At 48.6% G+C, this 13,625-nt stretch overlaps 1 protein-coding gene across 1 annotated transcript in view; it reads left to right on the top strand.

Moving 5' to 3' along the window:
• The window catches only part of rsrc1 (arginine/serine-rich coiled-coil 1), a 216,914-nt gene that overhangs the window by 55,799 nt on the left and 147,490 nt on the right, over positions 1–13,625 (top strand). Inside the window, exon 5 of the mRNA XM_046314104.1 lies at positions 12,355–12,391. Within this exon, the coding sequence (XP_046170060.1) occupies positions 12,355–12,391 (37 nt within the window). The remainder of the gene's footprint in view (positions 1–12,354; positions 12,392–13,625) is intronic.

Below are 13,625 nucleotides of genomic sequence, written 5' to 3' on the forward strand. Positions count from 1 at the left end.
CGAAACACATTGTTGCGGCTGGCTTCCGGGTTAAGTGGGCATTGTGTCAAGAAGCATTGCGGCTTGGTTGGGTTGTGTTTCAGAGGATGCACAGCTCTCGACCTTCCTCTCCCGAGTTCGTACGGGAGTTGCAGCGATGAGACAAGACTGTAACTACCAATTGGATACCACAAAATTGTGGAGAAATAAAAACTTCTGTCAGGTTGGATGGGGAGCATTGCTGCAAAGCATTTTCACGTCTCTCCAGAGATGTTTGATTGGGTTCAAGTCCGATCTCTGGCTGGGCCTCTCAATGACATTCAGAGACTTTCCCCCGAAGCCACTCCTGCTTTGTCTTGGTTGTGTGCTTAGGGTCGTTGTCCTGTTGGAAGGTGAACTTTCACCCCAGTCTGAGGTCCTGAACCTGCTCCAGAGCGCTTTCATCAAGGATCTCTCTATACTTTGCTCCGTTCATCTTTGCCTTGATCCTGACTAGTCTCCCAGTCCCTGCTGCTGAACAACATCCCCACAGCATGATGCTGCCACCACCATGCTGAAACTTAGGGACAGTGCCATGTTCCCTCCAGACAATTTATATTCAGGCCAAAGAGTTCAATCTTGGTTTCATCAGAGCAGATAATCTAGTTTCTCATGGTCTGAGAGTCTTTAGGTGCCTTTTGGCAAACTCCAAGTGGGCTGAGGAGTGGCTTTCGTCCGTCTGGAAGGTTCTCCTATCTCCACAGAGATTGTCACTCTGTTAGAGTGAAAATTAGGTTCTTGGTCACCAAGAACCAAGGCCCTTCTCCCCCGATTGCTCAGTTTGGCCGGGTGGCCATCTCTAGGAAGAGTCTTGGGGGTTCCAAATTTCTTCCATTTAAGAATGATGAAGGCCGCTGTGTTCTTGGGGACCTTCAATGCTGCAGAAATGTTTTGGTACCCTTCCCCCAGATCTGTGCCTCAGAGTTCTGAATACTTTCCGAAGGGAGAGGGAAAGAAGAAGAGGGACAGGGAAACACTAGCCTCCTGCGTCATTCTATGTGTTCTATGATCCACCAGTGCGTCACCAGTGTCTCAGTTACACTTACAGGTAGTGATTAGAAGGATGGGAGTGTATGGAGAAACTAACGAGAGATGAGATGCAAGTATAGATGATGAGAATGATGGCGATATTGATGATGATGACGAGAAGGATAGTGATAATGACTATGGTGATGATGAAGGTGACCAGTTTGACCCTGGAGCAGTTGTCATAAGGCTATGATCCTGCTTTATTATTAAGCAGCGCTTCCCTCATCTCGCTGAACTATTAATGTGCTGTGAACTATCAGACATTACCTGAGTGGACTGTCAGGTCTCCCCTGGCAACGCTCTCTCTAACCCTCTCACTGACCTGCTCACTCTTAAACGCCCTCATAACTCCCTCTAACTCTCAAACAAATTATATTGGTATCATTTTTTCCAACTGTAAGCTATAAAAAAAAAACAGACAGTCACATACCCACAGTCACATATGTATAACCTCCCAGTAATTTATTTGGTAACCCCCCCCCTCTCCTTATTGACTGCACTTAACTCTCTTTTTTGGGAGCAACCTAAAGTGGAGAATGGGTTATCCCACTTTTAATGGAGTTATTTTGGGGATGATGCTTTGTTGCTGTTGCTAAGAGAAGTACATTGTGTCCAGTGAGCTTGGAGAGAGGTGTGACCCTGTGTCAGGGGGGTGGGGGTACACTGATCTGATTTAAAAACATTAACTGAGTCCCAAATGGAACTATATTCCCTATATAGTGCACTACTTTTGACCAGGACTCATAGGCCTCTGGTCAGAAGTAGTGCCCTATAAAGGGAATGTGGTGCCATTTCGGACACCCCCCCTGACTTTTGTCTGTGCTTCCATTGTAGAGGGGAACAAGTGACGGCCCCTGCTCCGGCCCTACCAAGTCCCAAATGGAACTATATTCCCTATATAGTGCACTACTTTTGACCAGGACTCATGGGCCTCTGGTCAGAAGTAGTGCCCTATAAAGGGAATGTGGTGCCATTTCGGACACCCCCCCTGACTTTTGTCTGTGCTTCCATTGTAGAGGGGAACAAGTGACGGCCCCTGCTCCGGCCCTACCATTCATTATCTTAGCCCCACCAACCCTTCCTCCTTCTCCTATCTTCTTAACAGTTTAAACAGGAGGGGGATACCTAGTCAGTTGTACAACTAAGAGCTACTATCTCTCTGTGTATACGCACAGGAGTACAATTTAAATTGGTAGGGACCTATTCAAGCGGAGCTATGGAGAATGAGGTATTGAGAATCAGGTATTGAGAGCAGAGTCGTTCATATCTTATTGTACAGTGACAGCCTAGTACCTCCTCTAGTCACTGTATTCCGTTCAAACCACATGCACGCACAAATGCACACAGACACCGTTAATTCACCAACATGCTGCCGCCACCGGCATCAGATTACTTGAATGTGAGGAGGGTGTTGAGCAGTGGACCCTGCGTCGGTCTCTGTCTCTGTCTCTGTCTCTGTCTCTGTCTCTGTTTCTCTCTCTCTCTCTCTCTCTCTCTCTCTCTCTCTCTCTCTCTCTCTCTCTCTCTCTCTCTCTCTCTCTCTCTCTCTCTCTCTCTCTCTCTCTCTCTCTCTCTCTCTCTCTCTCTCTCTCTCTCTCTCTCTCTCTCTCTCTCTCTCTCTCTCTCTCTCTCTCTCTCTCTCTCTCTCTCTCTCTCTCTCTCTCTCTCTCTCTCTCTCTCTCTCTCTCTCTCTCCCCCCCCATCTCTCTCTAAACATTCCCGCCGTGTTTACCAGGTGTCTAACAACATATGAATGCTCAATGACATGCTTGGTTGATGAGGTGTGATGTCGCCCTGACTGATAATATGATGACTTCTCCTACATACCGTCACCCACTCCTCTCTGTCTTTTTCTGTCTGTCACCCTCTTTCACGCTTTCGCTCCCTCTCGTTCTCTCCCTCTCTCTCATTCTTTCTTTCTGTCTTTCTCTCACTTTCTGTCTCTCTCCTTTAACACACATTCCCGACATCTGTTAATCAGGTGCCTAACAATATCTCTCTTTCCTCTGATATTTGACAGCAGTCATCTTACCCACCCCGGATTTATTTTCTAGGAGTTGTCTCTCTGCGTCTGCCTTCGTGGAAGGTATCCCGTCTTGTGGTGACAAGTTTATTGCTTTTATGCCTTGCTTGGTGATACATTGGTACCTTGTGGTTACTCTGTGTGGTGGGTTGTGTAGTGTTTAACTCATGGTGAGGGGAGAGTGTGTACGAAGCATGAGCAAACTTCTACAGAGCTTTGAATCAGCTATACAGGTGTGTGTGTGGCATAGCTTTCTACTGTTAGTTGCGAGGGGCGTGCACTGTCCTTGTAATACATGGGTGTCCGTATGATGCGTTTTGTCTTCCTAATACGTGATGTCCTCATATGATCCAAGCTGTCCTCCTAATACATGATGTCTTTACACAGATGAGCACTGCACTAATGGACGCCTCTGTTACCCCTCTGGAAAATCCAATGGCTTTCCTTCCTTTGCACCTCAAGTCCCTCTGTTGCCTTCATTCACTCTGACTCAAGGTATTCATCTCCGCCAGGTCAATTAGAGAGAATACGTGACAAAGAGGAGAGCGAGGTAGATGGGGGAGAGCGAGGTAGATTGGGGAGAGCGAGGTGGATGGGGGAGAGCGAGGTGGATGGGGGAGAGCGAGGTGGATGGGGGAGAGCGAGGTGGATGGGGAGAGCGAGGTGGATGGGGGAGAGCGAGGTGGATGGGGGAGAGCGAGGTGGATGGGGGAGAGCGAGGTGGATGGGGGAGAGCGAGGTGGATGGGGGAGAGCGAGGTGGATGGCGGAGAGCGAGGTGGATGGCGGAGAGCGAGGTGGATGGCGGAGAGCGAGGTGGATGGCGGAGAGCGAGATGGATGGCGGAGAGCGAGATGGATGGCGGAGAGCGAGGTTGATGGGGAGAGAGGGAGAGCGAGGTAGATGGAGAGCGAGGTAGATGGAGAGGGAGAGCGAGGTAGATGGGGAGAGAGAGGGAGAGCGAGGTAGATGGGGAGAGAGAGGGAGAGCGAGGTAGATGGGGAGAGAGGGAGAGCGAGGTAGATGGGGAGAGAGGGAGAGCGAGGTAGATGGGGAGAGCGAGGTAGATGGGGAGAGCGAGGTAGATGGGGAGAGAGAGGGAGAGCGAGGTAGATGGGGAGAGAGAGGGAGAGCGAGGTAGATGGGGAGAGAGAGGGAGAGCGAGGTAGATGGGGAGAGAGAGGGAGAGCGAGGTAGATGGGGAGAGAGGGAGAGCGAGGTAGATGGGGAGAGAGGGAGAGCGAGGTAGATGGGGAGAGAGGGAGAGCGAGGTAGATGGGGAGAGAGGGAGAGCGAGGTAGATGGGGAGAGAGAGGGAGAGCGAGGTAGATGGGGAGAGAGAGGGAGAGCGAGGTAGATGGGGAGAGCGAGGTAGATGGGGAGAGAGAGGTAGATGGGGAGAGCGAGGTAGATGGGGAGAGCGAGGGAGAGCGAGGTAGATGGGGAGAGAGAGGGAGAGCGAGGTTGATGGGGAGAGAGGGGGAGAGCGAGGTTGATGGGGAGAGAGGGAGAGCGAGGTAGATGGGGAGAGAGAGGGAGAGCGAGGTAGATGGGGAGAGAGAGGGAGAGCGAGGTAGATGGGGAGAGAGAGGGAGAGCGAGGTAGATGGGGAGAGAGAGGGAGAGCGAGGTAGATGGGGAGAGAGGGAGAGCGAGGTAGATGGGGAGAGAGGGAGAGCGAGGTAGATGGGGAGAGCGAGGTAGATGGGGAGAGCGAGGTAGATGGGGAGAGAGAGGGAGAGCGAGGTAGATGGGGAGAGAGAGGGAGAGCGAGGTAGATGGGGAGAGCGAGGTAGATGGGGAGAGAGAGGGAGAGCGAGGTTGATGGGGAGAGAGGGAGAGCGAGGTAGATGGGGAGAGAGAGGGAGAGCGAGGTAGATGGGGAGAGAGAGGGAGAGCGAGGTAGATGGGGAGAGAGAGGGAGAGCGAGGTAGATGGGGAGAGAGAGGGAGAGCGAGGGAGATGGGGAGAGAGAGGGAGAGCGAGGTAGATGGGGAGAGAGAGGGAGAGCGAGGTAGATGGGGAGAGAGGGAGAGCGAGGTAGATGGGGAGAGCGAGGTAGATGGGGAGAGAGAGGGAGAGCGAGGTAGATGGGGAGAGAGAGGGAGAGCGAGGTAGATGGGGAGAGAGAGGGAGAGCGAGGTAGATGGGGAGAGAGAGGGAGAGCGAGGTAGATGGGGAGAGAGAGGGAGAGCGAGGTAGATGGGGAGAGAGAGGGAGAGCGAGGTAGATGGGGAGAGAGGGAGAGCGAGGTAGATGGGGAGAGAGGGAGAGCGAGGTAGATGGGGAGAGAGAGGGAGAGCGAGGTAGATGGGGAGAGCGAGGTAGATGGGGAGAGCGAGGTAGATGGGGAGAGAGAGGGAGAGCGAGGTAGATGGGGAGAGAGGGAGAGCGAGGTAGATGGGGAGAGCGAGGTAGATGGGGAGAGAGAGGGAGAGCGAGGTAGATGGGGAGAGCGAGGTAGATGGGGAGAGCGAGGTAGATGGGGAGAGCGAGGTAGATGGGGAGAGCGAGGTAGATGGGGAGAGCGAGGGAGAGCGAGGTAGATGGGAAGAGAGGGAGAGCGAGGTAGATGGGGAGAGAGGGAGAGCGAGGTAGATGGGGAGAGAGGGAGAGCGAGGTAGATGGGGAGAGAGAGGGAGAGCGAGGTAGATGGGGAGAGAGAGGGAGAGCGAGGTAGATGGGGAGAGCGAGGGAGATGGGGAGTGATGTAGATGTGGGCAAATGTTGCTGACAACCAGCTCTATCCGCCTGCTCTATCGCTCGCATGTTGATTTAGTCCACCCACACCAGACGCGATCAGGACCGCAAGTTGAAATATCAAAACGAACTCTGAACCAACTGTATTAATTTGGGGACAGGTCGAAAAGAATGAAACATTTATGGTAATTTAGCTAGCTAGCTAGCTTGCTGTTGCTAGCTAATTTGTCCTGGGATATAAAGATTGGGTTGTTATTTTACCTGAAATGCACAAGGTCCTCTACTCTGACAATTAATCCACAGATAAAACGATAAACCGAGTTTGTTTCTAGTAATCTCTCTTCCTTCAGGCTTCTTCTTCTTCTTTGGACTTATTTATTTATATATGTATTTATTTAACTTGTTGGCAACCAACTTTAAGGTGCATTATCACCACCGACTGGAGTGTGGACCTCAGTTCATCTTTAAATCACCCACGTGGGTATATGGACCTAAAGACCAATGAGGAGATGGATCAGGCGGGACTTGCAGCGCGTCAAGCTTCACAAATAGAACTAAGTTCTATTTTAGCGCACGGCTACGCAGATGATCGTTGGCGCGTGCAGCGCGCGCGCAATGATTGAATAACATGTATGTGTACATTTCTTTTGCAACGCGGGTGGTGTGGTCTGCATGTTAAGACAGATCTTCAGCCTCTCAGCCCCCAGACAGACTCCTCGTCATCCCTCTCTCCCTCCAGCTGATGAATACACCCGACATCTCCAATTTGCTAATATTGACCGACAGCAAAAGGGCCGAGCATTAAATGGAGCTCTTTCTAACGCGTTGACTTGTTTGTCCTCTTTTACTACGTTAAGTAGGGAAAAAATAATGACACTTTTTACGGGAACAAACACAGGACCAAGTTTTATTTGATTGATTTGTTCCTTTCCTTTGATGCTGTTGGTTTACTGATTTTGCGAGGGCAGCATGCTCTGTTGCCGGGGTTGCCCAATTTGGCGGTTCGGTGTCTTAACCCGACTGAAGTGGGCAAATGCTCACCTTCGATGGCCACTGGCAAGCTGGAGAAGTGTGCTCTTCACAGATGAATCCCGGTTTCAATTGTACCGGACAGATGGCAGAAAGAGTAAATGGCGTTGTGTGGGTGAGTGGTTTGCTGATGTCAACGTTGTGAACAGAGTGCCCCATGGTGGGGTTATGGTATGGGCAGGCATAAGCTACACAATGGCATTTTATCGATGGCCATTTGAATTCACAGAGATGCGTGACGAGATCCTGAGGCCCATTTTCATGCCATTCATCGGATGCCATAACCTCATGTTTCAGCATGACAAGGATCTGTCGCAAGGATCTGTGCACGAATCCTGGAATCTGAAAATGTCCCTGTTTCTTCCATGGCCTGCGAACTCACCAGGCATGTCACCCGTTGAGCATGTTTTGGATGCTCTAGATCGACGTGTACGACACCGTGTTCCAGTTCCCACCAATATCCAGTTACTTCGCACAGCCACTGAAGAGTGGCACAATATTCCACAGACCACAGTCAACAGCCTGATCTATGTGAAGGAGATGGGTCACACTGCATGAGGCAAATGGTGGCCAAACCAGATATTGACTGGTATTCTGATCCATACCCCAACTTTTTCTTAAGATATTGTATCAGTCATGTGAAATCCATAGGTTAGGGCCGAATGAATTCATTTAAATTTCAATTACTGTTTTGAACTGTAACTCAGTAAAATCATTGAAGTTGTTGTGTTTTATATTTTTGTTCAGCGTAGTTATTGTGTGTGGCTCACGACTAATGTAGACGGGCTCATAAATAAGCTATTCAACCATATAAGAATATCTGTATGTTATTAGTATCCCACAGTGTTGCAAAATTCCATGAATTTATCCAGAAATAACTGAAGAACCGGGATTTCTGGAAAACCTGGGAATTATGAGAAAGGTACCGGAATTTGCAACCCTAGTATGTCATACTGTGTGTGTGTTACGGTGGTGTGGCTGTGCCTGATTTAGTTTTACCTACAGGGTAGGTGATGTTACAAGGTCACCCCTACACTATGTCTCACTGATCGTTATTAAAATAACATTAAACAAACCACTATGAAACATTCGAGACCGGTCAGAGCTCGTGCAGGAGGTAGTGCCAACACCTACCTCCCGCTCTGTCTTTCCATCACTCACTCTTTCTTTCTCTCCAATGTCTCCTTTCATTCTCATCCTCCTCATGTCTCTCTCTCTCTCTCTCTCTCTCTCTCTCTCTCTCTCTCTCTCTCTCTCTCTCTCTCTCTCTCTCTCTCTCTCTCTCTCTCTCTCTCTCTCTCTCTCTCTCTCTCTCTCTCTCTCTCTCTCTCTCTCTCTCTCTCTCTCTCTCTCTCTCTCTCTCTCTCTCTCTCTCTCTCTCTCTCTCTCTCTCTCTCTCTCTCTCTCTCTTCCTCTCCTCTCCTCTCCTCTAGTTTGCCTCCTGTGCATGTAGAACCAGCTACTTCCATCTCGGCGGCCCTGTGTTACACCAACATTACTATCTGCGCTGCCTCAAATACAAATTGGATGAACAGCCCCTGACACTTTTTCAATATTATTACATTAAACCAAGTGGATTTTGATTGATAACCTAATATTGTGCTAATGCAAAACATAAATCATGGCAAGTATATTAATTATTTAATATTGCAGGCCTAATTCAGAAATCGATGCGGCCGCGTTGAAGGCAGAGGGAGGGACAGAGGGATGGAGGGAGACAGGGATGGATGGATGGAGTGGTGAGGGAAGGAAAAGGAAAAAGCCCAGGAGTCCCTACAGACCTGATGAGAGAGAGTGAGAGAATATGATGTTTAGAAAAAGAGATGGAGAGTGTTAAAGGGCCCTGTGTGAGTCCTCCTCTCTCTGTGTACTGCTTGTTCTGTATTCATTTGCCAATAACATGATCCTCCTGTCTTGTGTTTCCCTCTGGCCTAGAGGCCTCTAATGGAATGAGCTGTCCCTTCGGTCCTGGGATGGGGGGGGGGGGTTTATTGATGAAGTCATGACAGCACTAGCCATTGAGAGGGAGAGGGGGGAGGGAGAGAGACTATGCCTCGAGATACAGTAGATAGACAGAGAGAGGGACAGATATGGAGGGGGAAAGAGCGATGAGAGAGTAGGAAGACAATGAGAGTGTGGGAGCATAATTTAACTGCGGCCCCAGCTCTTGCTCCATGTAAAATTGTTTCCCGTTAATTGCGCTTCATTAGGGGATTACAGCACACTGTCACCTTGGTAACAAATGTCTGCCTTTTTCTTTCCTCCCAGGCAGCTCATGTATAATACATGTGGGCAGTGTGTTACGGTCAATGTAATGTAATAAAAACTAGATGATGGTTTTCTTACGTGTTGACATACAGCCTCTCACTGTGACTGGTGCAGGAATGAACAACTCGACTGAATGGTCTTTTTGTTGTGGAGGAGATGAGAAATCGCAGATTAGCTTTGTGCCACTTGGGGGGGGTGGTATCAGGGTACCATCGTGATAATTAGGAGAAAGGTGGTTAGGGACATAGGTATGGGGGAGGGGGGAGGGCAACAGGGTGGCAGAGAGAGAGGAGAGATTTGATTGAGTTTCCCTGCCAAGATGGCTAGTGGTAATTTTAGAAATGGTGTAGATTTACACTGTGATGCTGCTGGCTACATTAGGAGCTGAAGTCTGTCGATAAGCCTCTCTGTCTCTCTCTCTCTCTCTCCTATCTCTCTCTCCCCCTCCGTCCCTGTCTTTCACTCTCTTTCTTTCTCTCTCTCACACGTGCACACACTCGCATGAGCACGCACGCACACAAACCGAAAGGCCTGCCATGGCCAGCGTATGAGTTGTCAACAGAGAGTGGGGCAGTGCGGGGGAGGAGAGGGAGGGGAGAACTGTTTGCTTTCTCTTGATCTTTTGATTTCCTCTGCTACAATTTTGAAATGTGCCAAAAATGCATCTATTATTTACTGCCAATTTGCTCTTTTAAATCGACTGTTTCCCCCTCCCCCCTCCTCCTCTCTCCATTCGGTGGATGCTGCTTCACTGATAATAATAATAATGCATACATTTTTATTAATTATTCCTCGGTAATAAGCACACCGTTTTCCCTTCTGTAGTGATGGGGTTATTAGCATGGCAAAGTTCAGGAAACGTCAGGGCAACACACACTCACGTCTGTCTGTCTGTCTGTCTGTCTGTCTGTCTGTCTGTCTGTCTGTCTGTCTGTCTGTCTGTCTGTCTGTCTGTCTGTCTGTCTGTCTGTCTGTCTGTCTGTCTGTCTGTCTGTCTGTGTGTCTGTGTGTCTGTGTGTCTGTGTGTCTGTGTGTCTGTCTTGGTCGATGACTTTCTGGGAGACGCATGCATACTGACTCACTCACTCACAGGACCAATTTTGGTCATGGTTGCATCCCAATGGCAGCCTTATCCCTTTATAGTGCGCTACTTTTGACGTGCATTTTATAGGGATTATGGTGCCATTTGGGACACTGACTGTAATATTGATAGAGAACTGAGAGCGGCATAGGGGGAATTAGATCAAAGATTGTCTATTATATTGACAAGATATTTGAGTGACCACACAACAATGGAAATACAGGCCTCCCAGGTGCCGCAGTGGTTAAGGGCGCTGTACTGCAGTGCCAGCTGTGCCATCAGAGACTCTGGGTTCGCGCCCAGGCTCTGTCGTAACCGGCCGCGAACCGGGAGGTCCGTGGGGCGACGCACAATTGGCCTAGCGTCGTCCGGGTTAGGGAGGGCTTGGTCGGTAGGGATGTCCTTGTCTCATCTCGCACCAGCGACTCCTGTGGCGGGACGGGTGCAGTGCGCGCTAACCAAGGTTGCCAGGTACACGGTATGTCCTCCGGCACATTGGTGCGGCTGGCTTCCGGGTTGGATGTGCGCTGTGTTAAGAAGCAGTGCGGCTGGTTGGGTTGTGTATCGGAGGACACACGACTTTCAACCTTCGTCTCTCCCGAGCGATGAGACAAGATAGTAGCTACTACAACAATTGGATACCACGAAATTGGGGAGTAAAAGGGGAAAAAAATAAGATAAAAAATAAATAAAAATGGAAATACATGTCCTCATAGATGGAAGTCAGGCAGGAGGAGGCATAGAGGTAGATAGACAGGCCATAGAGGTAGATAGAGCACTCATCTTTGTATCTGCGCCATTATAGTGTCTTTGAAAGGATTTTAAAATTTTATTTTACCTTTATTTTTACTAGGCAAGTCAGTTAAGAACTAATTCTTATTTACGGCCTAGGAACAGTGGGTTAACTGCCTGTTCAGGGGCAGAATGACAGATTTGTACCTTGTCAGCTCAGGGATTTGAACTTGCAACCTTTCGGTTACTAGTGCAACGCTCTAACCACTAGGCTACCCTGCTGCCCCACAGCATGCGATTGAGTAGTAAATGTAGTAGTAAATGTTCTTCTTCATTGGCTGATTGCTCCCATCTCATAGCAATCCCCACCCAGTTGACTACTTTTAAAATGGTGGAAGCCCTCAATTCCAATGTCCATGCTATATGGGTTATATCCATGATGAGTCCTCTATCTCTATGACAACGGGCAGAACTCCAATATAAAGTTGTTATTGGGTATGTTGCCGAAATACCACTTATATCAGTGCATTCCTAACAACCTAACCATTACGGAACTTCTATTCGATCAACTAAGCCTTACGTAGAAAAATAGAGCTGATTGTTTTCGATGACCAAATTCGGCACAATCGTTGACCTCCATACAAAACTCCCGTGCTTCGTGGACAGAGTAAAACCTCTCGCTTCGTCTCTTCCTCTCTGACTGGATGTAGGGTGTTTGCTAACTTGTGCTTGCCCTTGTTCACTTGCAGTTGTTTTTTCTTACTCGCACAGATTTTGCTGATAGCCACTTTATTGAGAAAAGTTGACTTGTTATGACTATGATATGTGGTTGTCTTACACAGCTACCTTAAGTCGAATGCACTGGCTGTAAGTCGCTCTGGATAAGAGCCTTTGCTCAATGGCCAGAATGTAGCCTGTAAATGTTCAAACAGATGAGATCAGGGGAAAGTGACAATTTCATGGAAAGTTACCTGTAACCAGCTGAGTATCATGTCTTCATACCTTCAGAATACACGCGCACACACACACACACAGTATTATCTTTATCCTAATGGTATCACATTTTGGTTGCCCAGAGCGATTGTTTGTTCCCTGTGTGTTTGTGTGTGTGTGTGTGTGTGCGCGTGTGTGTGTGTTCCCTCTATAACACTCTGTATTGAAATGATAGCACAGTCTCTGACAGAGAAAGACAGGCCTTTGAAATGCTTCTCCCTTTAAAACACCAAATGAACAACACCCCTTGATAAACAGCAATTATGAACATTACACCGGTGATGGAAAGAGGGGGTTGGGGGGGGGGGGGGTTAGGAGTGGGGTGTGTGTGTGTGCGCGTGTGTGTCTCTCTCGCTCTGTGTGTGTGTCTGTGCACGTGCGTGCGCATGCCTGTTGTAGCTTTTGTGTGATCCCTTTTTTATATTTAAAGAGTCGTAGCCCACACTTTATTTAACGAGGAGGAAATGTGTTCTTGTGTTGCAGGGACAGCACCTGCATCAAAGCAGCATTAGAACATCTGGTAAGTTCTAATTCCTGCTCCCTCACTATACCCCTCGCTGTTCACAGCCATCTTTGATATCTGCATCCCAAATGAACATGCATCGGAATGGGCTTTGAATACCTCGAGCTGACAGATAGAGAGAGGGAAGGAGGGATGTAGTAGTCAGGTAGGGGGGGTCACTCCCCCAAGACCACTTCCCCCCTCCCACTCTTCTCTGTTTTTTTTTCTCGGTCTCCCTTGGTCTTTTTGTTATGTTTTAAATTACTCTTTGATGTGGGGTTGAAATGTGTGCGGGAGGGGAGAGAGACTGACATTTTTGCGCCCTCTTGACGTTGGTGATGACTTGATGAGGCACATTTAACTCGGTCTCCTCTCTCACACACACACACACACACACACACACACACACACACACACACACACACACACACACACACACACACACACACACACACACACACACACACACACACACACACACACACACACACACACACACACACACACACACACACACACACACACACACACACCAATGTACCTTTCTACACATTTCATCAGTTATCTCATTGAATGTCTCTGTATTTTACATATTTTGGCAGTACTTCCTTGGTACCTATCCTTTTCTCTCTTCCCCTCGCTCTCTCTCTCTCTTTCTCTCTCTTTCTCTCTCTTTCTCTCTCTCTCTCTCTCTCTCTCTCTCTCTCTCTCTCTCTCTCTCTCTCTCTCTCTCTCTCTCTCTCTCTCTCTCTCTCTCTCTCTCTCTCTCTCTCTCTCATATGAAGTATATACACGGGGCTGCTCCGGTGCGTCAGTCGGGCCCCCTGAAAAAGACCCCTAGGACGGTTCTGAAAATTTTATGACCAACATCTCTGGGATTCTTCTGTTCTCTCTCTATTACCGGGGTCAGAGTGCCATGCAACAAAGTGAAAAGGTTTTCTTCTCTTTTTTGGGTGGTAACGAACATCAGATTCCAGGTGCCTTTTTTTTCTCCATTTTCCTGATGATGGTGGGATGAATAATAGAAATAGGTCAAAGGGGGTGATGGCACTCTGGATGTAAAGCCAGTCAGAGTCAACTCCCTTAGCCTAGAGTAGCCATGCTCCTTGCATACTAAACCACCGCATTTAAGGCACCATCCTACGCAAATTACCCACAAAATGAAACGTAAATGTTTTTTTTTCTCAACGACCCCCAGCACCACGAAAGCAGATGACCCCAAAGCTAGATTCTAGGATTTACAGATGATCTA

The sequence above is a fragment of the Oncorhynchus gorbuscha genome, linkage group LG19 (assembly GCF_021184085.1).
Source record: "Oncorhynchus gorbuscha isolate QuinsamMale2020 ecotype Even-year linkage group LG19, OgorEven_v1.0, whole genome shotgun sequence".
Taxonomy (NCBI): Eukaryota; Metazoa; Chordata; class Actinopteri; order Salmoniformes; family Salmonidae; genus Oncorhynchus; species Oncorhynchus gorbuscha.